This window comes from Molothrus ater, chromosome 4 (genome assembly GCF_012460135.2).
Source record: "Molothrus ater isolate BHLD 08-10-18 breed brown headed cowbird chromosome 4, BPBGC_Mater_1.1, whole genome shotgun sequence".
NCBI classification, from domain to species: Eukaryota; Metazoa; Chordata; class Aves; order Passeriformes; family Icteridae; genus Molothrus; species Molothrus ater.
In genome coordinates this window covers 55,424,244-55,451,999 of record NC_050481.2, presented here as the reverse complement: position 1 = coordinate 55,451,999, position 27,756 = coordinate 55,424,244, and the positions used below count along the sequence as shown (strand labels likewise).

The 27,756-nt window shown below is 35.9% G+C and overlaps 1 protein-coding gene across 3 annotated transcripts in view; it reads right to left on the bottom strand.

Moving 5' to 3' along the window:
- Positions 1-27,756, bottom strand: part of KCNIP4 (potassium voltage-gated channel interacting protein 4) — a 389,884-nt gene that overhangs the window by 341,039 nt on the left and 21,089 nt on the right. The window contains exons 1-2 of one of the 3 annotated variants that reach the window (XM_036381674.2): positions 6,734-6,837; positions 6,231-6,379 (exon numbers count right to left, since the gene is read on the bottom strand). The exons of the other annotated variants lie outside the window; for them this stretch is intronic. Of the exons in view, the coding sequence (XP_036237567.1) occupies positions 6,231-6,378 (148 nt within the window). The 5' untranslated portion in view covers position 6,379; positions 6,734-6,837. Of the gene's footprint in view, positions 1-6,230; positions 6,380-6,733; positions 6,838-27,756 lie in introns of those variants that run through there. 3 annotated transcript variants of the gene reach the window in all.

Here is a 27,756-nt window from a genome sequence, read left to right as displayed (position 1 = left end):
ATGGAATATCATTCTCCTTACATAACAGGCACATTCACGCTAAGGAGAACTGACTTCATAATCTGCACCTTGCAAATTGCTATCTTTGTATCAAGCATCTTTAAAAATTTAGTTATGGATAATATTTACTTTTATAGGGACCTTTTACGGGGACTAATAACTGTTTAAAGGGCTCTAAAGATGCATGTATGAATTCTCCCCAGATTGTAAACTAGTGGCTATTGCAAGAGTTTGGACACTTTATTTGAAAGTTTGGAAAGGTTTAAAAACCCTTTAAGTATGGAGTAAAGCTGCAAGATTTTTCATGACTGTGGCCTCTAACTAATAATTTTAAAACTTTAAGAAGAATCAAAAGCTTTATAAGACACATGTCTATGGGGTGTTTCTTACAAGAAATAAAGGAGAAGGACTATTACACTGTCTCAATCCAAAAATGATGTGACATAATTTTATACATGCAAAAGTGTGTGTCAGAGCCTCACATTTTCATTAGCTGCATGCAGTGCTCAGTTTAACAAGTCTCTACACAACTACACAGTAAAAGCCCTTTCCAAAACGTTAATCTGGAATGATTCTAAATTGTGAGAATCGATGTTTTTCCAATGCCCATTTTAATGCTCTGAAAGACAGCAAGAATCCCTAAGTAGTACACCTTCCTGTTAATTTGTGACATTAACTATTACTGCTGCCCTGAAGAGAGTATTGGAAATCTTACTGAGATTAGATCCCTCCATGCTACAAATTTAAAAGAAAGTTACGTTCACCAGGGAGAGCCTCTAATTTTATTGTCATGATTTGCCTTTCAGAGTTAGCATTTGGCAAGGAGGGAAAAAACTACAAGGTGCCCCTTTTTGCCAGGTAACTTAATACAAACTCGTTTGTCTGAGATTATATGGGTGAACAGGCTTTAGTGTAAAGAAAAAAAAAATTAAAAATAGATTATTACCCCTCATCTTTTTTTCCTTTTCTTAGCATTTTCAAAACAGTTTCTTCATACTCAGTAAATATATACATCTCCATCTTATTCTAAGTGACGAATTATCTAGCTAAGAATAGAATCCTATATTGATTTCAAGGAAAAAATTGAAATAAATCAAGAATGTTCACTTAACAAAACTTTTACATTTAAATAGATTATATTCACATTTTCCATCCAGTTAATTGAGTTTAAAAATATACATATATTTATGTATATTTATATACAATGTATTTTATATTTGTTCATAGGGTAAAACTTTCATAACACAAAATGGATCATTTGCATGGAGAGCCAGAAGGTATAAGACAACATGAAACCTTGACTTACTAGAGACAAATAAGAAAACAGTGCTAATTCAGCCTTCATTGTCATTAAAGAAATATGCAAAGCAATATTGAGCAATATCTATTAATTGTGAAAAAAATATCATTCGAAGAAACAAAATTAATAAGCTTTTTGCCCTTTAAATTTTCCTGGGTAGCAAATTTACTTCAGAATAACATGTACATCAAGAGCTGCAGCATCAAATTCTAAAACATTTCAATAAATATTTCAAATAGATGAAATGGGCTAAACATTGCTTGTTTCGAATTCTCAAGCAAACTTCTTTTTGTAGTTTTCACAAAATAAAGATTTCTGTATTGCCTAAAACTATTAAAGATTCCATCTTTAAATGGATTTCTATGTTTGTGTTCACAGCATAAAATCTCAGATATGTTAATCTCTTCAGTTATTAATACATGCAGTAATAGACTGCAAAGCCTCCTATTTCAACATTCAAGAAATATTGCAAAGGGTTATGATCTAATTATTTACATGCTCAGCACCTAGAATGGAAAGAAGTTCAGCAAGGGACACAGTCCTCAGTCTCTCCACAATTTCTCTCTCAATCCCTTCCTCAATCCCTACTTCTTTTTCTTCCCTCTTCCTCCCCCACCTCTTCTTTTTCTCTTAGAGGTTTTCAGACTCAAAATTGCAAAGCCATGTGAACAGGAGTTCTATAGGCACATAGGAAAAATGTTTCCTAGCACCCATAAAGAGGTAAATCTGTGATTTCAACAGAAACCAAACAATGCTCAAAGCATCTATGAGAAAGCTGAGAGGGAAAAAAACCCACAAAAACGACAGGATGTAGTTTGAAATTACAGGAAATGAAAATTGACATGTCTGACATGCCATAAAAATTCAATTACTGGACAAGTTAGGATCTGAACTGCATATCAGCCATGGTTTAGGAGAGGTTTAACTGTTAGTTAAGAGCAGCTGCTGGGACAAGGGAATGAAGTCAGGAGTATATGGTATTCCTGACACTGAAGATTTATTATTTATTGTTTATTTCTGACACTTTTATCTACACCATTTATTTCATATTTTTCCTGTAAGGAAGGTTAATTAGGACCAGGAAGATTTAAGGAACTATCAGTCCATGCACAAGCAAACAAAAAAGATATTTTTGCTACAGTAATCAAGTTAGGAAAAATAATCTTGTTTCATGAGTCATGATGCTTTCTTATTAAGGCAGTTGAGGGCTTTGATAGTGGAATGCAAATCCTGTATGTAATCCTGATGTCATCACTTTCTACCTTACATGCTGTCTTTGCTTCATCACTTCACTGCTCAAAAGAAAAGCCCGCAGCAGGTAATGCTGAGGGACATTGGAAAAATATTTTAGTCCAAAGAACCCCTATCCTACATGAATAAGCATTTTTGTTAATTTTTAACAACTAGGGAAAAAGGTTTTCATGGTCTTTGAGAGACCCTGAGATGTGACTAGATTCCAAAGCAATGGTCAACTTATTTGCATAAGACAGACAAAGGCAAATGGGCCACAGAAAACTACTACCCTATTCACATGAAGTCCATATTTAAAAATCTGGTACTGACAATCTTCAGCAGGAATTTTTGAGCTATTTAAGGTCTGAGACAGTATGAAGTATCCTAGGCAGAGAAGAATTTTAACTAGCTCTGAAATAACTTGGGCTATTTTTTCCATATATACTTTGTCATATGTACTGTTTGATAGGGAAAAACACACACAGTGATTGACAGCTTGGGATTATTCCTAAAGCACTCATACCTCAACTCATAAATATGTGATATGAGGAAACACAAACAATGTAAAAAACATAAATAAACAGTTGATCATGTATAATATTTTTACCAGTATGAAATACAGAGTCAGCAGTACAATGCCTCCAAATTTATCTTCATGACAGACAACTTGCTGTCCTCTTGGTGTCTCTCATTTGCATTTTACAAAATCTGCAGCAGATGCATATTCATGGCATAGAATGATCGTGAAAGACTCATTACTGCCCTAGGTTAGCTGAGGAGGCTGCCAATTTAGTAAAAGGACACTTCAGGGCTGCCCATTTTTGAAATTGAGTGTTTCAAATCGAAAGTTTTTCAACATGTCCTTTAAACTTGGGCTCAGTTTATTGCAGCATCAAGCACTCACTGATGCACTCCTGGCACTGCCATAGTCTGTTCCTCTGGCCTCAGTTACAAGATACCTGCTCTCTGAAACTACTCTGATGGAATTAGTCAAATTACCAAGCCTTGAGCATTGATTAAAATACTGGGTTTAGCATGAAAACGTCTCCCATTGACAACCATGTTATTCATTTACTTTTCTTTGAAATACAAGAAAGTGCTTTTTTTCTAAATTCTCATAATCATCCTTTTGAGGATGCACTCATGCATTGAATCCATGCTGTTTAAATTCTACATCAAAAAGGGTTGAGGATAATTATCTTTCTGGTACTTATTCTTCTTATTCCCAGTTTTTGAAACAGGAAGAGCAGGAAGACATCCCCATCTTCTAAAATTTTATCATAAGAGTGAAGATTTTCCATTCTGAAAATAGAGTTAAATCATCCCAACATTGCAGTAAATCAAATATTTATTTTCCTGCTCCAAATTCATAAATGGAAATTGTTTCTGAAAGAATAATTAATTCTATGAAGCTAAAACATGTTGACAAACTCAGCTGCAAGATTATACAAACTAAAATGTGAAAAATGAATTGTAGAGGATAAATGGATCTCTTTTAAAAGAAAGATCAAATATCCATTACCAACCAGCACTTCCACCTGCAAACTGTTACAAGGGCAATGAGTTACCAAATAATCTGATACTTAGAGCTATCATGATTTTTTTAGAAATATGAACAAAAAGTTTCAGTTATTTTTAAATACTAAACTGCAAGTCTCAACTGCCTGATGACTATTTTTATACCACTTCACCAGTGTAGTTTAGATTAAGATAACCAGTGGGGAATCTGATTAGTGTAAAAGAACATTTAAGTGGGAATGAGCCACCACAATGTGATTTGCAAGCCCACTCTCATTCTTCCCACAGAAAACAGTAGGCATTGAGCAAGCAGCTCTGTGGCCACATGCTCTCAGCTCCTACAGCACTGTCATGAGTACTGGGAATGCCCTATCATTGCAGCCCAACAAAACCTATCTGGCCAGTGAGGTCACCTTGGACAACAGCACAGTACTGAAGAAAGTACCTCAGAATGTCTGTGTTCTTGATCCTGATGAATATTCAAATCTTCTTGTAAAGGTATCCCTATGGGAATATGCTTTCTATCATTTGGTACTACTAATAAAGCAAAATTAACGGCTTAGAGTTAACTATGTGTCAGATTATGATTCTGTCTCTGCCAGAGTAAAACTGAGCCTGATTTTACAGTAATTCATCTGTCTGCTAATTCATTTTACCAAAATAGAATAAATCCTTATTACTCTCATCACCTATTGACTGTTTTAAGACTCTTTCTGGAGGTGTAAATTATTAGCCAGTTTGAAGGTAGTGAAGAATCGGACCTATAAACTTCAATGCAATTTACTTTAGATTCACTCATCATTTCTAGAAAGGTGATTGCTTCAAGCTACAGAGACTGATGATAAATAATCCAGTGGAAAAAATTCTAAAAATTCACATGAACAGAAGGATGTGTGTTCTGAAAGAGTTACAGAAAACCTATTTTTGCCTCATTAGCACCAGGAACAATACAAGAAAAAAAAAAGTGCAGCAAATTGTAGATACAACCTGCTACTATAATAGGAAATCAAACATGTATTTAGCAAACCATAATATGCATGTGATTAAAGCAGCCATTTGTTGAAAAAATTAACTTAAACTTTTAAAAATGAGTGAGTATATGAAGCACTTATTTATTTGGACAATGCAGAGATCAGTGGAGTTTAAAACCAAAGGTAGGTTGTGTTTAACCAGAACATTGTTTCTAAAAGCTGGAACTAAGCTACTAGAGCATAGCCTTTAAAATAAATGTGTAAATAAAGTAACATATCACACACTCAGGTTACGGTGCCTTAGCTCTTCATGACAAAGCAGTGTCATGCATTTCTTTTCATTCTGTTTGACACAAATTGGATATACTGAGGACCTGGTTTGAGGTTTGTTTGTTTGTTTGTTTGTTTGTTTCTGTCATAAACTGTGTACGAGGGAATGAAAAATGCTGCCAAAATGCAAAAGAATTGTTTCGGGCAGTGTTTTTTCTCCTGTTTTTACATAACATTGCAAAGTACAAATACAATGGTAAAAAGAGGAATCTGGTGAATAAAATTCTTAGCTGTTGGTATGTTCCTGAAGGAAATGATGTGAAGCAGATTAACCATCATTTCAAGACAGTTGCTGTTTAATTTATTATTCATAAAAGAGTTCAACTTTCAATGGTGAGATATTTCACAGCCAACTTCTAATTTTAAAAAGAAGCATTTCTTTTAGTATTTATTATAAATACAGTACATAACATCATCATGTATAAATGTGACAGAATGTTACCTTTCTTCATTTCCTCAAAGACAAAGGGATTGATCATGGAATTTCCAAGCAAATATACTCTGACAATGAAAGGAGGTTTTTACTCATCAAAACAGAATTTGGGGTTGGGCTCTGATAAATTAATACATCTAATTGCTGGGATTTTACATTCACTCATTTATCTTCTGACTGAAGGATTTTTTTTCTGCAGACCATGTATTTTTATGTGCTGCAAAATGAATACTCCTGCAGTACAATTATTTTTATCACATTATGATAAAGCACCTCAATCAAAGCTGTACCATTTTTAATCTCCTTGCACAATAGACTCAAGACAGCAGAGACTTTTTGTACCTGTAACTTGACTGATGTTAAATTCAGTAATACCACTGTATCAAAAATTCAGAATTCTTGGAAGGACAACAATTTCTCCTACAATTTTCAATAGAAAAGGTACCTTTAGAGCTCAAACTTTTCCAGGCAAAAATTCTCTTTATCAAGCAGCAATTCCTAAGCATTTTCTTACAGCTTGCAGGCTTCTGAGGATACTGTTGCAAATCTTCATTCTCTTCATGTGTTTTCTTCTCAGGGGCTAGCACTTCCATCCTAAACAAAAACTTAACCTTCAGTTTTCCTGCAGGATATATAAAGAACTTAAATCCAAAGACTATGGGTAAGGGAGATGGGGGAGGAGAAAAGAGGAGATGGACTGGAGATAAAGGGAAAATATTTAAAATTTCTTTAACCATTCTCAGTTCATACATTCCTAGTATTAATTAAGTGGAATTAGTGTATTAATATTCCTTTGGTTTTAATTAGTCATGTGGAAATTAATGTATTTGTAAAATATACAGATAGGGTAAAATCAGATTTTATCTAAATTTTTTTAACTCTGATTTTAACTTAAATGGTAAGAAATATGTAATATCTCTAGATGGCAAATAAATATTTACCTCTTACCTTAGTCAGTTGTTTAGGTAAAGGAAATAATGTAATCCTCTATGCATGAACCTATTATCCTTCCTATCTGAGCTTGCCTGACATCAGTGTCATAGAGGAGAGCTGCATTCCTCTAGCTGTTACTGAAAGACAGCTGCTCTACCCAGAAAAGATGAATAGTTGGGATTCTGTGCTGCCTTAATGCCACTGTCACTCAAATGCAGCAAAGCAGCTGAACCACTTAAAGCCAGTTGTACGCTTGGGGACCATTTCTCTATGCTACCTTCTCATTCACAGAGGCAGAGCCATCAATTCCCACTTGGCATTATTTTCCTTAGCAGACTGACACTTTGAAGAAGCCAGAGGCCGTTAGCAACACCCAACACTGACTAGGACCTAACAACTCTGCTTCAGGGGCTGCAAACCGAAGGAAAGGAACCTACCCAGCGTTCCAGGACTTGGGTGCCACTCCAAGGTCAGGCAGGAGCCCCCAGCAGATCCCTGTTTGCTCCTCAGCCGGCTCCAGCCGCAGGTGCCGAGGAGATGAGCGCTGCTGAGGACAGAGCCACCCTGCCAGCCGCAGCAGCCCTGTGCCAAGCAGCCATGGACTGCACCAGGGGAGCCCTCTGATTGCACACAGAGCTGTGCCCAGCCTGTGGCAGGACACCAAAGTGGCCCCTTTTTCACTCCCCTCTTTTTCCCCTCACACTGTGCTCTCACACACAGTCTGCATTTAAAAATGTCAGACATGATTTTTAAAGGCAATAGGTAGGAAAGAGCCAAAAGAAAAAAAAAATGGCACTGTACACACCAGAGTTTGTAAAACAAAGCTGACTTTTCAATTGTAAACCTACTGTTTCCTAAAGAAAGCAAGCATAATGGAGCACAGCAGCTCACTGCCTTCACTTCCATCAGGAGTTCCTACTGATTATGCAAAACAATCAAAGGATGCAAAGGAACAAGTATCCACTTTCTGCAATTTATCTTTACAAGATACTGGAACTCAAAGTTTTTTTAATCAGTCAGCTTCCCTTTGAACTGAATTAATCTGCATGCCAATTACACGGATTTGCAACTTTTATGTTCGTGAAGGTTCCTGTGGACATTTGAACTCTGGCTTAAGCATGTTGCCTTGTGCAAAATGTTAAACACAAAATCCCATACCTATCTATAACAACTGGAGACATCTCAGGTCTATCCACACAGGCAAGGACAATAATTCCACCTCTGGAAACAGCCTATCAATCAGCTGTAAGAAAAAAGCTGTCAGTAAATTCTGTCCATGACAACAGAGAAGCATTTGCCTTAACAACAGATTTTTAGGCTGCCAAAGTAAAGGGAGGCACTTCCACTCAAATTCACATCTAGGGTCATATTTCAGACCCACTGCTATTTAGAACTGAACAATGCTTGAATTTGCACTGTTGGAACAACACTTGCTGGTATCCGGTCCTTTGAGTCCTTAGCATGACACAGCACTCCAGACATGGCTGTATTCCCATCACAAACCACTACCAAAGTAAGCTGAATTTCAATATGATAACAGAGTTTCTGAAACTTCAGCAGAAAAGCTTCTTCTAGTTTAAGCATATTTCACAGATTTTATCTTGTATCTTTCAAAAGTGGCATTCTGCAAATAAATATTAATGTTAAATTTGTGTTTACTGTGCTAAGAAATACATTTTCACCACACAATATTCAGTCTGGATTTCCAGATGATTACTGGAACAGAATATTAATTTGTGAGAACTAAACATGAGCATTAGTTATTACACAGAAATAAGAGTTCTTTTAAAAAGAGAATGCTCTCAACTATTCCTACATCCCATTTCTGAACGAAATTAATGTACTCTAGAAACTAGAGTTCATCCCTTTGAACACTGGAGGTTTTTTTCTGATCAGTCTGTGCAAGGCATCTGCAGAAAGTCACCCATCTTCTCTGGTGTAATACATCTATATTGCTCCTGTCCAGTGCAAGGAGAAAACCAATCCTGTGCCCATGAGCACTGGAATGTAGCACCATGTAGTACAGCTCCAAACAGCTAAAACTTCAAAATGTTGTTAACATAATTAAACTTCAAGTTTTCTGGATATAAACCTTCAGAGAAACTGCCTGCCCATGTAACAGCCAGCTATAAAATCCTTGATGTCCCAGCTCAAAGGCCAGCTCTCACAACACACTGCCACACTTCCCACAGGGCCCCATCTCAGAGATTCAGTAATCCACAGGGAATGTGAATGGGGAACCAGACACAGGGGAAGAGACAAGCCTCTGGGAGAATGATTCCCATGATGGGATAATAAACAGGAATGGGTACTGCCTTTCCAAAGACATGGAGCAACTGTTCACATGCAATGCGAGAGCGTTATTGGACATGCTCCCACATCAGTATTTGAATAAAATCTTCAGGAGGTACAAGAACACAGAGGAGTTTTTCCAGAGATGGTATGTATTCATGGGAAATTCAATAACATTACTCAAGAGGGAATGGAGAGGAAGAGTCCTTGCTGAAATCTTCAGGGTTTGCTTCTATGCATCTGAAAAACATGCCTTACTTGCCACAGATATGAAGATATGATATTCACTTGAGATAAATCTCTAGAAGGACATACTTTTTCTGAAACTGGTTCAGAAGATGTCAAGACATTCAGATTGCACTGTATCTGTTTCCTTACTTCAAACCCTAATCAGGTCCACAGCAATTTTCTTCTATAATAGAAGTATACATGAATCAGAAGTTCTGTGTGGTACTAATCATCATGCTGTAATTTTGCAGTGAGTTTAAAATAAGCCTAAACTGTAGAACATTAAATTTCAAGGTACCACTAATTTTTTTCAAACAAGTGATGCTGTACTTCATATAGTCATAATAATGATTTAGAAAAGGAATTAACATCATGCTTCTGAAGATGTGCATTTAATTTACCTCCTTCTTGTCTTCAGATTGTGTACTCTGTGTTTTGAGGAAAGGAAATGGATTGACAGTGAATTCCACATTTACAAACCCAAGGACTGTTAAAAAATATATTACACACAATGTTAGGGAAAAACTGGTCATATTGTAAGTTAACATGAGAAAAGCATGTGTGAAAAATATATCAATCTAGGCTGCATGGGATCCTTCCTTTCCCAAAATACAGTCAATAATTTCATAATTTAGGTGAAATGAAAAAGGAATTTAAAGAGCACTCAGAGAACCTGAGTAACTTCAGGATCTGGGAATGGGGAGATCATTCAACTGGGAGTTAGTAGTGAAACAGGTCAGAAGGAAAATAAACAGACCTAGTCACTAGTGGGAGTACCAGCAACAAGACAAATGTGGAGCAATAAAAACACCTGAAATACTTTTGGTCTGAGCCCTTACATGTTACTGCAGCAGTAACCAAGACCCTGAACTCTTCCTGGGCACATGCCAGTTAGGAAATGCAAACTGTTTACTGCAGCTGAAACAGAGCACAGAGACAGGGACTGCCTAAACAAAGCAGGTTTTCATTATTTCATGTTATTGGATTTTATCTGTAATCAATTACACCCGAAAGTAAAGCTGGGGTTTTTGTATATTTATTTTATTTCCTATTGATGGTTAAATAACTATTTTTATGAGTGATCTAAATCATTCAAGCTAAAAACTCCAGAGAGTCACAAGCTGATGAATCATATAAGGTCTGTGTGATGCCACATAGTTACAGATATTTTGAGCAATACTTACTTGAACTACAAGGAAATGTCTCCTATCTGGGATTAAGTGGATATGGGTGTAGGAAGGTTGTCTTAATATTGCTTGATCAGATTTGATCCTTGGCAAAATGAAACTGAACTTTATATGGATTCATGGAAAACTGTATCATTCTTCCCTCTATAATGAAATAGCAGTTTGAAAAAGCAGAGGTACCATTAAAGAGTGAGAAATACCTCAGGAATATTCCAGATGAAACAGACAAAACTGGCAGCTATATGGAATTTGGGAGGAATCTTTACAGAACTGTCCAGTTGCATTAGCTGACTACTCTAGCACAAGTATTTCAAGAACTATCACTGATGACTGGAAAGAAATTGTTTAACTTCAACAAAGCTAGATTAAACCAGCGATGTCTGCTGAAAACTTTGGGCCACTAGAGATTGCAGCTATAAGTTGTGAAATGAATACTGAAAAATAGGGCAAGCTTACAGAATCCAGTTCTGCATGAATGTGTGGGTGACTGCTGACACATTAAGGAATATTACAAGAGATGCTTCAGAGAAAAAGCAGGGTTTGCTTTGATTTTGTTTTTCTCAGCAGAGGCAAGTTTCAATAGTATTTTATGATACCTGATTTTGGTAGATAAAGGAAAGGATTTGTGAGTGGAAAGGAAAATTTCATTCTCTTTCTGCAGAATGAAAAATCGAACAGAAAAAGATATCAGCAAAAATATATCAGTTATTTATTTACCCCCACTGTATATTGCTCTCTAAGGTTTTGCTGTTGCATTAACTTGAACTTTGTTTACCTATTTTTATCCTTTTCATCATTTGTTTGTCTATTTATAGGGGAAAAAAGGCAGCTGGATTAAATACCAGGTAACAAAAGCTTCCTGTATGCTTCAGTATTGACTAAAATTTGGGGCTCTACTTTTGCCAAAAGAAAACAGGTAAATTTTAATTTGTCTAGAATATAGGGAAAAGCTGAGTAGTGCTAGTCTCTCTGGAAACTCTGTGGGAAGCACTTGAAAATACTACACAGGTATAGGGGAAACCACTCTGGTTTTTTTCTCATCTCATAAAGGTCATCATCTTTCATATATAAAATGTCTATAGGTCTTGCCTGTTCATGCACAGTGAACCTCTATTGTAAATGAGGAGAAAAGAAAGAAATTGGAATATTGGGGCAGACTGCTCCAGAATTCTTTTGGCTTTTTTAACTCTGAACATTTTTCTGGGACAACATATGTTAATAATTGATTTCAGTTTGCATTCAGGACTTCTGGCTTAATAGGAAAACATCTGTGATCACACATGTTATCTCGCAGTGCTGTGTGGGTCACAGAACACCTGGTGATACCTGCAACAACCAAGAGCAATGAGCAACACAACCAAGAGTGGGAATTTCATTGAAGGGAATTTCAGAGAGCTCCTTCGCTGTGCCAGAGGAATTTCTTGGTTTTATAGGTATATAGGGTTGAGCTCTCATTGGATGATTCAGTAGCCAAACTAAACTGAGAGAAAAGGTTTTCCTCCTGTCCGATTATGGCACTATGAGACATGACAGTGACTGTGATATGAGTAGAAAGATTTTAATGTTAATCCATTGTTAATGCTAATTAAAACATTCCTGCTTGCTATTACCAGTTCTCCAGAGTACATATGTCTACTCCCCTTGGTTAAAGTGGCAGGGAGTTTTAGATTTTCAGTGTTAAGAAATATTTCTCAGCAAAGAGAAACATAATCTATTTACTGGTGAAAAAATTAGAGTTTTATAGCTGCCAAGAAGCTTTCTTGTCAATATGTCAAAGACCAAATTCTTACAAGACTTGTTACAGGTACAGAGTAACATTTCATTTTCCAAAATTACAGGACAAAATTGGATTAATGAGAGGGGATAAAAAGGATATGCAAGCCCTAAGAAGTTTTTTAGTTATTTTTAAAAGCTTTTTCAAGGGTAACATAGCAAATTTGAACAATCACATGCCATTGCTTTTTGCTAGTTTTTTTTTTTTTTTTTAATTCAGTAAAATCACATAGCTGAGAAGACTCCCTGTGTTGGGTATTCCAAAGGTGAAAAGGTCCATCCTCTGCCACTGAGAGGGACTGGGGCACAGGGAGGTCAGAGAGACAACTTGAGGAAGGCAAACATGCCAGGACTGATCCATTTTCTTGGTGAGAATGGTCTGTTCTGATAGGGTAGCAATCTACCAGAAAATGCCATCAATGTCATAGCTCATGGAGAATTAATGAGTCTATTGGACTGTTTAAAAAGATTTTTTATCTCAGAGTCACAGGATGAATATACCTAAGACCCATAGATCTCCATACAAATAGATACATTTTTTTTCTACATCTGTATATCATCATGCTTCAACAAGAAAAAATCCTATTTTACAGAAGTCAGAAAACTGAAACAGATGAGAATAAAGCTTTATGAGACTTATGAAATAATGTTTTCTGTGCCAGAAGTAGTATCATAAGAGTATAACTTTGGGAAGGATGGACAAAAAGTAGAGGAAATGAATACAAGTATATTATTGGATTAACTTCTGTAAACCTACGGAAATGCCAACAAGTTCCACTAGAATTTTTTGATTGATCTTGGCTTAAATTGTTATTTTTTACAGGTTTTAAAAGTAACCATATTAATCAGTAGCAGTATTAATCCTATTTTATGCTTTATGGTAATGATAAAATTGTAAACACAGTTCCATAATATATATGACATATGCTTTGCTTCATAACAGTAAGAGGTGTTCATTTTTAAACTAGTCTCAAGCTTATTATATGGACTAGAAACACTCCCTTCCTGCAACTGCCTTTACTTCATTTATGACTCTACATCTATTGTGCTCAAAAACATTGACATAAAGAGTAGAAGGCTCCCAGTTAACTCATAACTATCAGAAGTCCATTTCAGATGATCACGGCTTTGGAAAATGCTTCATTTTACTTTTGCTCAGGCTCCTAATTAGCCCAATATTTGGCAAAATATCCCTGGAAACAAACTGGAATTTCCTTTCCCTGCACATCTTTATCATTTACATATCATTTATACCTAAAGAAACATGAATCAAACTGTCCATCCTTATTTTGTGGTTTTGTGGCACAGAGTTTCCAAAGAGCAAGAATAAAGAATAAGAATAAATTTGTCCAGGACACATAAACAATCATGCTTTTTTCCACAGATCACCCAGTACAGGACAGAGAAATTATGTTCAATTCTCACATATGCATCAAACTAATTTTTATAATGCCATAGAATGAAGAACACATGCAGTAAACCTCACAGAGATTATGACTTATTTATGAACATCTAAGCAGTTTTGGAAGCAGTGAAAAACACTTATTATTAGCACAGCACTGGTAACAGAAAGGGCTCATTACCATCAACTCCTATCCCAAAAAAAGCTGCTTATCAGAGACTGACCTGCAGATGGGGCAGCACTAACAAATGAAGCTAATTGAACAACTGCAAAACATTTCCATGACCCTTTTTTCTTACGTCCTTGTTTATATAAACAATTTATTAGTAGAATCTGAAATTATTATTTCTACAGTATGCTTTCCTTAATCTGAGGTATTTTCAGATGTAAACAGCTTAGAATAAGAAAATGTTATAATAAATCATCTACAAAATTAGTTCCTTACTGCTACAAAGCAACCATCATTGCTGTCTTTTATTCACTGAAGAATGGGAACAAAATCTGAATTATTTCAGATGCTATAATGCATCTGAAAAGATAGGCACAGTCCTGTAAATGGTTAAAGAAGAGAGAGGAAAAGGGGTGCAGCTGAGCACCCCTTTTGGGGTGGCTGAAATGGACTAGCTGAAACGAGAAGTTTCTAAAAATTTATTTGACCATGAGAAGTATTTATTCATAACATGATCACTGAAGGAGGAGGTCAAGGAAATAGAAGAATGTTTCTGCACAATATGCTTGGGAAGAGAAGGCAAAAAGGTCTGGCATTTCATTTTGGTTTTGAATAAAATCGATTATAAACCAGGAGAAGTTTTATGATTTCATATTTCAGTAGAACATAACTCATACATTTCCTCCAAAAAGACACAGAAGCCTCATTTACCAGGGATATATACATTGCTTGGAGACAGAATCCATGAATCAGTATGAACATATTTGTCACTTGGATCCCTGATGAAGTATCAGCTAAACTTTTAAATGATCTTCCATATTCAGAGAAAACAATGCAGACTGGACACAAATCTGCATTTTTAGGCTGACACATAATGTTGCATTAAATAAAATCACGTTGAAAATTCTAACCTCATTAACTTCATGCTTGCAATCTTATGCTTAGCAAAATAAAGATAAACATGTCAGAGAAAATGAAATAGAAGGTAAAAGAAAAGGTATTTCCAGATACAATTGAAAGCTGTGTTTATTCAGATATACATGCAATGACAACAAAGTTATGAAGAAGATGAAATAAAAGTACTGGAAATTTCTGAATTCTAATACAGGCTTTTATATATTCTTATAACATTTGATTCTAATTAAACTGTTTGCAAATAATTTATATTTTCCTATATACAAAAAGCCTCTAAGATTGAACAGAGGTTGAGAGAATATAAATTCAGAATATAATCAACTGCACTATATTTAACTCACATCATTAACACTTAATTTTGGATATGCTGAGCATTTCCAGCTCTTGGATGTGGATAGGAGAGTCATGAGATGTCCAGCTATTTCCAAGATCAGACTCAGGTGATTATCAAACACCTGAGTCTGTTTAGAGATTTAAATTATCATTTTAAACTATTTTATCTTTTTTCCATCTACGATTTCTTCCTCAATGGTCCTGGAGTGAGACCAAAAACAACAGCACATTGAAATTCAATTGTGGTAAGATGAGATGAACTCGGGAAGCAGAAAAAATGCTGGCAAGCAAGGAAGTTATTTATTATTTAAAATGTAATAGGAGGAGCCTTTTTTATGCAATTTTTTGGGTGACTACATTCTATATACAGTATTTAATCACATTACCATTTAGTAAGTTCAATTACCAAGTGACATGTTTTTGCTGCCTCATGTCAATACTATTATTTTATCTGTTTTATCTGAAATTTATCTGAATTATTTTATCTGTTAACAGACAGCAAGTTAAAGCTGTCTCTTCAGAAACATGCAGTAGCTTTCTGTACTTCCAGGGCTGTCCAGCAATGTTTAGCCTTCACTATATCAGACAACTTGAACAGTAGTCAAATGCAGTGGCATGTGCCATGGCCATTGAGAAAAGCATTCCAGTTGTTTCTGAGTATCCACAGGCCAAGCTGATCAATACTTGCAATTTAGGTTCAAGCTGAACCAGCATCAGGTAGGCTGAGTGCCCCCCCACCAACCATTTGTGCCACCCATGGAATTAAAAATGATTACTTTATAAAGATAATGTGTGTGTTGTGAATGTGCCTGACAGCAATGGGAACTTCTAAATGCTTGTCCTAATAGGAGAGAACAATAAGGCAGTTAGTTAGAAAAACTTCTAGATATAGTGTCTTTTGTGGGTGCAGTTTCTCAGGGAAAATGAACAGAAAACACACAAAATTAGTTACCAAACAAATAAAACTACATTTAAAGAGATGGTTTTACTCATTAATTAGCACACAGAATATCAGCAACTAAAGAAAGACCCTTTAATAGCCAGGTTCAAGCTATTGATTTTCTACAAGAGCCTAATGATCCTTATGTGCACTAAATGTGTGGATAAAACTGTGCCATAGGAGCTCCTCATCAATTTATTAATCCCCATCTCCAAAACACACATAGGAATATTCTTTTTTTTAAGTACAGAAACACTGCCTTACATACTTATGTAAGTGTACACTTATGCACTTATATAAATGCACTTATACACTTGCATAAGACTGTATTTTCATACTTCTAGCCACCTAACATTTCCTCCAGGGCACAGGGTAACCAAATTGTTCATCACAGACTATCTACAGTTGCCCTCACTTTCCAGAATTCCCATAACTGGAACACCTGAGACCATTTCCTTCCTCAAAATAATCTTGAAATATTGAATCAGAACTTTTCATTACAGAAAGAACTTTATCAGCAGGAGCCTTAATCTAGTGATGTATTTACATAAGATCACATCAGGGAAAAGCTGATTATTGTATAGCTTGGGGGGAAAAACCAGCTTTTTAAAGTGGTTTAGCAGGCCAGCACTATTTCAAATTGAAAGATTGTCACTTGGGAGTATTCAAGGTGTGGTGCTATCTTTGATTATGTACTGTCAACATTTGTTAAATGCCTGTCCAGGCAGAGCAGTGGCAGTGTATTTACAGTGTTACAGTGAAATCCTCAAACGGAACAGTGATACAGGGTGCTCAGAAACTACAGCAAGTCAACAGCATGCCGTATTCTAACACTTCCAGATGACATGAAGCACTCTGCAAACTTCCACCACCACCTGTCAGAAAATCAAAGTTGTCACTTCCTAGTGAACTAGGAAACTCTCAGGAATCTCCATATTGTGTTGTTACTGCAGAGTAGCACTGCAGGAAAGAAATAGAAAAGCTGTAATTTAATAGTCTCACACTTTTTCCATGCAGCAGATCACATATAAATTGGAAGACATATTTGAAAAACAATGAGAAGTCTCATTTTTATCTATATTTGTTAAATAAGAGAAAACTCTGGCATTTCTCATAGTTAATGAACAAGAACTATCATTTCTCATTTTCCTCTTTGGGCAAATACATACATAAAACAAACTCACATTTACAAAAAGTGAGTCTGGAGCTAGTTTATGGTAATAAAGGATGAAAAAACATGAAATTTCATGTATTCCTATACTGCGTATGAAGGCAGCACAGCTGGAGCTGTTCATCTTGGACAAATTACAATAAACATTATACTCAGTAACTGCACATTTTGACAGCTAAGTAGCATACACTTAGTTTTTTATTAACCCAAGGAGCCTGAGAAGGTACCAGGAGTTACACTGTTATCTCTCTTAGACATGGGTATTTTTCTGTGTCTTCTGAATCAAGTGACACAGAGATGTCTGACACAGTACCTGAGCTCCATGCTCTGTTGTCACTAGTGTGATCCATGGCAGGGGGCTTGGAACCAGATGATCTTTAGGATGCCTTCCAACCCAGGCCATTCAGTTATTCTATGACATCCACCAGCTTTCATCTCTTTCAGCTACGTCTCTGTTCATTTTTACTGTGTCATAGGTAAGATGTTTTTAAACACAAGTGGTAGAGGTCACTCATTAATGAGAACACATCTATGAATGGAGAGGGACTGGCTCTTGGTCCAACTTGTCAATTATTTTATCAGCAATTTAAAAGATGCTATTAATTGCTGATATGGCCAAATGCAAAGATTGGTGAACAAATAACCAGAAGGATATTTTATTGTTATAGGATGAACTCAGTAATTTTTTTTTTTTTAGTTCAGCAAAATGCAAAACCACACTTCTAGGAGCAAAGAATAAAGAGACTTTATCTTTGTTCAAACACAAAAACCCCTCGACCCCTCAGATGAGCATTCTGGTTTAGAGTGCAAACTTCCAAAGAGATCAGAAAACAGAGGAGTAGCTTCAAAGAATGACTGCAAAGTAAAGGGAGTAAAGGGATTACTATGTCTCTGTGAAGACACTCATCAGTGGCAAAGAAATCTGGATACAGAAAACTTTTGAGGCTGAGGAATATGAAACAATTATGATTGAAAAGTTAAAAACTCAAGCTAGACAAATCTGGAAAATAAGAAAAAATTTTAAAGTAATTAAATATGTTGAGGGATCCCTTTATTGGTTCATTTTGTTAAAAATAATAATCATATTTGAAATACAAGTCATGATCCCATTCCTGTGAGAAGACCTCTGCCTGAGGAAGGTCAGCTTAGAAGATTACTGTGATCATCTCTGGATTTAAAAAAAAATGCTCTTTTTTGCAGATTAAAGGAAAGAGCACTATGTTGCTCTCTCCTCATTTCACAGGTTGTTTGCAAGGTAACCTTCATCATCATAAAAAGCTGGAAATATAAGTGTAAAAATAGGAATATAGAACACAACTCTATCTAGCAATTCTATCAGATTTTCTGACAAATTCAAGAGGTTACAACAACGCTTCTAACACCACCTAAATTCCAGCAGGTGAGTTTGAGATTAATCAGTTTCTTTAGTATGAAGTCATTTTTCTGCATTTGCCTACGTTATCCTTCAGCATAGAAGACTGTCAGAGCTCCACACAGATCTGTATGTAATCAGATGATTATAATTTAACACTGTGTTAAATGCCCAAATTATTAAAACACATGAATAATTGAAGGAATTCCTAATGGATTAATTACAATAATGTTCTTTAGTATATCCTATTTTCATAGCTTTAGGCAATATCAAGTGGTTCAAATTAATAAATCATCTCATAGATCACAGGATTTTCTAGGACCTACAGTTCAGCCCTTGAAGCTATTGGTTAGGAAGGAAGCCATAAACAGTGCAAATAATGAGATTTTTGACCTTCCACTGTCATGTAAATTGATGCATGCCTGGCATAGGCCGACTTCACATCTCAACTCAAAGCTTTCAGCTTTGTCATTGTCCCCATCTTGTAATTGGATGTGTTAACTCTAAAAGGGACTAAAATAGAAGAGCAAAAGCAGGGAACAGAGTTAGGAAGAAATGAATATTCCTTTTCAAAAAATATACACATACTGAGTCCCTGTAATAGAAAAAATATTAAATACTTTACAGGAAATGAAGATTCATACTACATGCTGACAATTAATGTATAGAGAACTATAACACAGGTTATTCCCCAGTACCCAGCTTTTCCAATTGTAAAAATCAAGTCAAATAAATGAGAAATAGACATTCATACCACTTATTTGACTTTTTTCTTTCAAGCTTTGCCTCTGATGTGCTGATTTTCTTTCTTTCTTTTTCATTATGACTTCTATTTATATTTCATTCATTTCTGAGTGAGTACCCCAGGTACTCATTTCTGGCAGTACGAAGTACTTGGGGTCCACCAGCTGAAATACTGTGATTCTCACACTTTGGTAAAGCCACTTCTGTCATATACTGTGTAATGGTCAAGCAAAAAAATACTAATTTATCTTTTTCAATGATGACTGAGTAAATTTTAACTGCAGAGTTGAGCAAGCTATACAGAGTTGGTTAAGCACCATTATTGTCCCATACTAGAGATCAGAAAGCCAGAGATCAAATTAAGTGACTAACTTAGAAATATTGCCAGACTTGGAGGGACAACAGCAAGAGAAGAAAAATGCTAAATATGTGCATTGGTAATAATAAAAAAGCAGGTCCTACAAGGGGTGCCCCATGCTCCTGGCAGGGTCACCATGGTATGCATGTTCAGCTCTGTGAGCACATCTGAATCTCCAGCAGTGATGCCACACACTGACACCAACAGGCCATGGGGATACTGCTGCATTCTGCAGTACAATGCAGGGATGTCTGTCTGTCTGTATGTATCAAACAATAACACAAAAATCATTGCAATATAAAAAAGAAAATGAAACTTAAAGAAACTCCTGATTGTGACTGTAATGAGGGATGGAGATTGAAATGAGTGCAGGAAGAAGACAGAGAAAGAAAGGGGAAAGGAGAAAAAACATTGCTGCATTAGGATCTTCCATACTATACCTTTCTTTTTAAAATGAAAATTCAATTTGCAATGCAATACCAATGCTGAAGATGAGAGCTACAGTTTCAGGACACATGGCATTATCAAATTTCTTTTATAGAAATATTGATAAATGGGAACACTACCAGTTCATGTCAGTAATACGACAGTTGTCCCACAATGCCCCAAACTCTTCTTCTGTCATTGCTTATCATCCAATAAGAGAAATACTAAAGGTTTGGCACATATTTTGCGATATTAGCACTTTGCAGAACTATGAAAAGGTGACTCAGCATCCAGATACTTCTCACAGACCTAATCCAGTACCACATTAGTATTGCTAAGTATTCTGTGAAGTTCTGATTACTTAGGATAGTTAAGTACCACGGCATCAACTACAATAACTTGGTCATTATCACAAACAAATTCTAATTTAGGTGACTGTCTATGACTTTCTTATATTCCTTTGACAATCCATGAAACTATATTGTAGCAGTTCAGGAGGATGTTTTCAAATAACCATCACACATCCAAGGAGAGAGGTTGTTACTTAAAACCTCTATAATGATACCAAAACACAAGATTTTATGATGTCTGAACTTCCAGCACAGGATGAAAAACATTGTAACTAAGCTCATCTTCATGAGACAGCACATTAATTTTCATCTTACCACACTAATACATACTACTTTCTACTAATTCAAAATGGTCAAATTAATCTAAAAAGAAGAAATACTTGCACTACTGAATAATCTCCAACCTTGCTAAATTCCTGTCAAAATAATTCATGTTCTCATTTTCATTTTAAGTGATACATTAAAATTTGAGTACACACAGGTTTTTACACCATGACAAATTATTTCTTTCCAGATACTAATTTTGCTCAAACTCTGTATTAAAAGATCCTGTCAGAAGACTTTCAGAGAGTGTTTCCATGTAAAAACTGTTTAGCTGAAAACATCATAACACACCCCAGGTCATCTTCAGGTATTTATAAATTGCTGGTTTTCATAGTGGTAGCAAAGTTTTTATGTTGGAAAAAGATACACTAATAAGATAAAAACACTGAACATTGCTGTGTTAGAGAGAAACAAAGAGTAGAGAAGTCATCTGACTTTTAGCACTCAACTTCCCTCCTTCAATTGAGCAGGTAAATTCCCTCAATTCAATCTACAGTCCTACAGAGAGATGCTGGAACAGAGGGCAATCCAGAATTGCTGCATGTTCTGCCCCAAACTGTCCTGCTCTGGCTACATTTTCAACCTGATTAAGTGCCCAGAGTTAGGCAGCATGAATGCATTTCGTTATGTCACTCAATCTCTATCAAGTCCTAACATTCATAGGCACCGTGGGATCATGAAATGCAAAAGAGCCATAAAATTGAAAGTTATATTTCTAGCAGGGCAATGGAAGCCATTAAAAAGCCATTACCTATCAATAGTTGATGTACTCTGGCAACTTATAATGCCCTACTGTGAGGGTGTTTGTGAGTGGAGGGGTTAGGCAGGATGGGGGAACCCAGACAATAACACCTCAGGGTGGGAAGCACTGACAGTACTAATTCTTTACAGCAACTACAATATGGTAACCTAACAATAAAAGGTATAATCTTACAAAAAGGCAAGGAGAAAGTTCTACACTATTTCACAACTGGTCTGAAGCAGATTGCATATCCATTTCACAGAATGCACATTCCAAATGCCCCTGCCCAGAGGCTGCCATGCCTTACTGTATTATGGAAGTACCTAATGGCTCCAGTATATTAGGTACTATACTAACACATATTTGGAAATATTTCTTTTTCCTATGAACAACAATAAAAATAGGCAAAATGAAGGCCAGGCATAAGGTGGCACTGATTTTCTCCATTTGACAGATGGGGAATGGAAGCCCAGTGAGAGTGAATGATTTGCCTGAGGCAGCGTGCAGCAAAGACAGGAATCTGACCTAGACAGCTCAAGTTCCAGACCAGCGCCTTCTCTCATTACTATCTGCTTCTTTATGCATTTTTTTGGCCATTATCTAGGAAAAGAAGGAGCACTGCTCTGGCCCAGGTTTAATAGGATCACAGTCTTAAAATGATACTCAGGAGTCAGAAACTTCAAAACTCAGATGATAAATTTTAAGCTGTATTGATTTCAGCTTCTTCCCTCACCTTCCATGTTCTTTAAACCCTCTTCATTAATTTGATTCAGGAGTGGAAGGTAGTCCTTTGAGAGCATATGAAACAGTATTTCAGTTTAACCACTAATGTGATTTTTCATCAATCAAATACTAAATACTTGAAGAGAAAATAAACTTGAACTATAAGAAACGTTTCTGATGGCAGTTCAAAAGATGTACATCTGTACAGTTCTGCAAATAGACAACAGATACACTTTTGTGTCGCAACACTGATTATCTTTTGTGCCTCATACATCCATCTTCTGAACTATGAAACACTAAACATGGATAAAACAAAAGTACTGTCTTAGATAAGATAGGTGCAGACAGCATTTGAACAAGAAGTTTCTCTATCATTTGTTGCAAGGCAAAAATTCAAATACACAAACAGTAATGTTCTAATTTCAAAGTTTTTGGAGAATCAGTACTTTATTAAGTTCTAAGCCTGTAGAACATAATGAATTATATATTTGTGAGCTTTGTTTAACAGAAAGAAAAAGAAAGAGATTTAAAATGATAAATTAAAGGTCAATGTGCCAAATATTCAGCTGGAGATAATCACTAGAGCTGGGGGAGTGAGGAAACAAAACTCCCTAATAAAACAGTAGACTAGTTGATGATAGAATGTTATATAAATACTCACAAGACATTAAATTTATGACATGTGCCAAAAATGTGACCTAGAATATTTTTGTTTTAAGAATAGTATTGTTTCTCTGACTCTTGGGAAATGCAGTCTGAAGTCCTACTTCTGGGATAACTGCAAAATTATATCCTCATCTGAAAAAAAGCAGTGATGGAGAAGCAGGGAAAATAAGGCAGCAAAAATAGAGAGGTTATACAATCTCCTAGGTATCTGCTGATTTCCATAAGCAAATCCTCAAAATTTGATCCCACTTACTGCAAGTTAATCATCCACACCACTTGGAATATGGAAAAAACAAGTCATTACCATTGCAAAAAGAGTCAAGAAACTTTGAAAAGAAAATATTGAATGCACATATAGTACAAATGATGAGCAAATTTATACATTTAAAAAAAATTGAAAGGAGCCTGATAATAAACCCCCAAAATATGAGGAAAAAGTAATAATCTTCTACCTTCTAATTTTATCATTGCCAGAAAAGGCCTTGTGGCAAAAAGTGTCAATCCCAAAGCCACAGCTTTGCCACTCTGACACCTCTTATAAAACCCAAAAACTAATTTTGAGGCTACTGAAAGCAAGAATCTAGGCACCTGAGTGAAAGACTGAATAATGTTGATATAATGTTGGTATAATAATTGGCTGCAAGAAATATTTCTCAAAACTTTTGGACAATTTACAGAGCATAATTACCCATGAATAAAATACCTCCTGCCTAAGCAGCTCAAAAATAGGAAAATAATTGTCACCCGAATATTATTCACTGGTTTGTTTGGGCTTTTTTCTTCTAACAATGAATACATTAAGAACCATGCAGCCTTCCAGGGAAAAGTTAAGGAACTGTCACTGGTGTGGGAGGAAATCAACAAATATATTCCTGTCTCCTAAATAACTCCCATCGCTGTCATACGTTCTCCTTGCTCGCACAGATGGTTTATTCCTGGTATACCGGAGTACTCAAAGGCAGAAACAAACCAGGTTCAGATGTAGGCTGCCTATGTGGTTTGGAGGGGAGTCCATAAGAGCAGCCTGGGGGTAATTGATGCTCCCAGCCTACTAGCAGTAAGAACACGTGGTTCTTTCCTCAGAGTTGTGGGGCTTCCAACTGGGGACATGAGCAGAGCACTGGAAAGTTCTCTGCTGAAGAGCTGGGTCTCACATGCACTGCCATCAACAAGACAATTCACAATCAAACCTTCTCTGCACAGAAAAATGTGTAGTGAAACCTAACCTCGACCTATTTTCACTGGGAAACTCAAATATTCATAATTAAAGGGACATTTTTTCTAGGCAAGTCTCAACTTTTTTCTTAATTGCATTGCATGGTTTTATTTTCAATAATAAGAAAAAGTTCCTCTCCATGCTTCATGACAAAGGTTGAACATTTCTCCCCTACATGAAGACCTTTAAAGTTTCATCCCAGTGCAATCAAGATTAGGGAGTTATAAGTAAAAATTAAACATCTGCAGATAAGCATTACAGTTCATCAGTTGCAGTAGCAGATGCAGTTGATTACTGTAATTTGAAAATAGAAAACGTAATGGCAAAGCTTTAGATTAAAGTAATTATACTGCGATAATTATATGGATTTGAGTTTATTATATTAAAAGGTAGTTCTAACATCTGAGCCATTTAAAATATATGCTGGCTAGTACTGAAGTTGAAATCTCCCTCAGATGCAATACAAAAATCAGAGTAAACTAGCATTCTGAAAGTATGTCTGTGAGATACAGTCTGTTTTGCAACCCAGTTAAGTGCAAAGTTATTCTATTGCACTCATATCAGAGAAATTTAAAGTAGATTGTATCAAATCAATTAAAATATATTTAGGCAACTATTTAATCACATTATGGACTAACATCTAAATATTACAGAATTATTACTTCAATTAATGGAAAAAGGGACCAGGTTTTTTTTCTTAATATTTTATTTTCCTGCAAGTTTAGTAATGATTGTGACAGAAAGACAATTTTTATCACAACAGCTTTTGGAGGATATGGAATTCAAGTGTTATATTCCTGTTAAGACTTATAATTCTTAGTGTTTATTAAACTCCATCACCAAGAGTTGGTTTTGAACTCTTGTTTGGTTTGGTTTGGTTTTGGAGGGGAGGTAAATTTTAAAATAGTATGTAAAGAACATTTAATCCTCTTCTGAAAAGTGTAAACTCATCCCAGAAACAGACCCAGAAATGAATCCTCTCCACCCCCAGCATTTTACAGCTGCTCCTCTGCTCCGAGGCTTCACAGCCAATACCTCCACACCTTCACTGTTCAGAGGTTATAATGACTTTGAGTCAATAAAATATCTCTATGTAGAAAAAAACTCAATTCCAAGACTCAGCAAATGCTTAATCCCCATAGATGACAGCCTAGAAGAAACACTTTTCTAAATGTGACCTGAGGCAAAGTGAAAGGGAGACTGAACATTTTCATTATTCCTCAACACATCTTTCAAAAATGGTCTAATTTGAAAGTGGATTGACTTTATATACTTGAACGCTTGAGGAACTGCAGTTTGATGGTACCTAGAAAACCTGAAAAGATAGGAACCAAGCAGGGGGACACTTTTTGGCTTTGGGTATAATCAGCTCTGAGCACAGAAAATTTCTGAACCATAATTAGCATTGTGTGAGCTGCCTGATGTCGGCACATAAAAATCTTTCCTTTTAACTAACTGATAAAGGGAGAGAGGTAGGTTTAATGCAGCAGAACTTTAGAATACTTATAAAAAGAAGAAATTAAAGTTCAAAGAAAAATCATTTATATAATCTCCAGCAGTGCACATTATTAAAAGCTATTCATATACTGTGCACTGGATGGCTATTGAATTCTCTTGCTTAATTTGCACTCAAATTACCACAGCAGTAAGCCTCAAAATAAGAAGATAGCAGAAATACAGTAATCTACTGCTTTAAAACAATCCAGAACATTGATATGGCCAGATGGTAACAGGAAATCCAAGAACCAAGCAACAAAGGAAGCACAGGAGTCTCTTCATGTGTGATCTGACATGGTTTTTCTGGCTCCTCAGAAAGCACCTGTGGCAGTTCTCCGACAGTCTTTAAGTAGTTTTAAGGGTCAGATCTTTGGTTCTAAGAGAGTTCTGGAAAATGAATGTCTTTCCTTGCTGTTTAGAATGATTCTATCTTTTGTTTGCATGGCATAAGACTAGACATGTCTCCTATCTTTTCTAAGAAAATAAGTAGGTTTCACTCTTCTTCATCTATACCAAATTATTTCCTTTCTTTTCCTGTATTTGCATGTAAAAGAACAGAGATATTTTATTCTACACACATTGCAAAATGAAGCAACCATTTCTACAGTAAAACCCAGAGAGTTTCAATTTTACTTGCACACGAAATTGAAAACATCCCATTTCTTTATCCTAGATATTGATTCAAATATCAATGTATTCAACAATATTTTTCCAATTATATTGGGGAAAGAAATCAAATTATGTTGAAAAAATATCCAACATTTGCATTTTTTCTATGCCTACTTCTTACTATTTAAACAATCTAGAAAAAACAGGATACAGTTCTGAATACAAGTATTTGCTCCATTTCAAAATATTGCATTTTGGACTTCAAATATAATTTGCTGCTCATTTTTGATCAATAAAAAATAGATAAAAATAAAAGAGAGCAACACTTGTGCAGTAACTTTATATCCATTTATTAGTTTATTAATCCCCTGGATTATTAGAAAGTCTTTGAAGACTTTAGTATTTGGATAGTAAAATAACCAAAATCTTTGGTTGCTCTAAAAATTCATTGGAAAAAAAAAAGGCATAAATGCACAAGAATTGCAACTCTTTATGTCAGCAGTTCTGCTAAATTTAACAGCCACAAAATATGCAACAGCAGATTTTTTTATACATGAAAATTATCTAGTACCATTTTTAACCAATCCTGAACTTTTTTCATAAATGTACTTGATATTTAAAATAATAAGCAGGATAAAAATATGCAAAAGTATAAAATAAATTTCCAAGGGCCCCAAATCCACTAAAATCTCCATTTATAGATTTCCAAGCTGTTTGAGAAGGCATTTTCTGAAAAGGAAGGTAAACCAGTAATCACTGGTGTTCTTCAAAAGTCAATACTGAAAGACATTGTCAAGCTTATCACACTTTTCTGAACAGTGGGCATGTCCAGGAAGGGCCCAGACCATTGCAAAGGCACATAATACAAAGAAACTACTTAAAAATGCAATGTAGGGGTCATTTCAGTCTTGTTGTAAGACATTCAGTACTAACCAGTTATCACATGGCTACAACTGTAGAAGAAACTCCTTCTGAATTCAGCATTTTTGGTTCCTTGAGGCATCCGTCCAATGAAAGCCAGAACATGTAGGCACTAATGGTTACAATGCAACCACTTTTTCTAAAAATGGCAGGACTAGGGTTGATAGCAGTGCTCTCAGTGCTGTGAAACTGAGCACTGCAAAACATTCTTGGGCACCTGAGGAGGATCCAGCTGAGGTACAGATGCTTTGGTACATGCAGCAGGAGGAGCACGGGAAGGGTGATTGCTGTGCACGTCACCAGGGCCCTTCAGGGTGGGCTCACAACCCCTGGAACGGGGCTGCACAACTGCCAAAGCTTTTGGTCCAGTGTCGTGCAGTTGATAGCTTCTCCCCACAGGCACAACCCTAAATTTTGTGTAAATTTTAAACCGTCTGTTTGACTGAAAAAAGGCTCTGATGAATTCTGCTGTGAACAGTGATCTTCTTAGTAGTATAATTAGCATCGCTTCAAAAAAACTCGACATTGTCAGGGCTGTTAACACATTTATAGTTCTCCTAAACTGTGGTGTTTGTCAGTGATCTGTATGAACTGGGCAGAATATTTTTGCTTCGTTGTGTCCAAAAAGCATGCAAGCAAAGGAAAAACATCAGATTATTTTGGCATTTGAGCCAAAACAG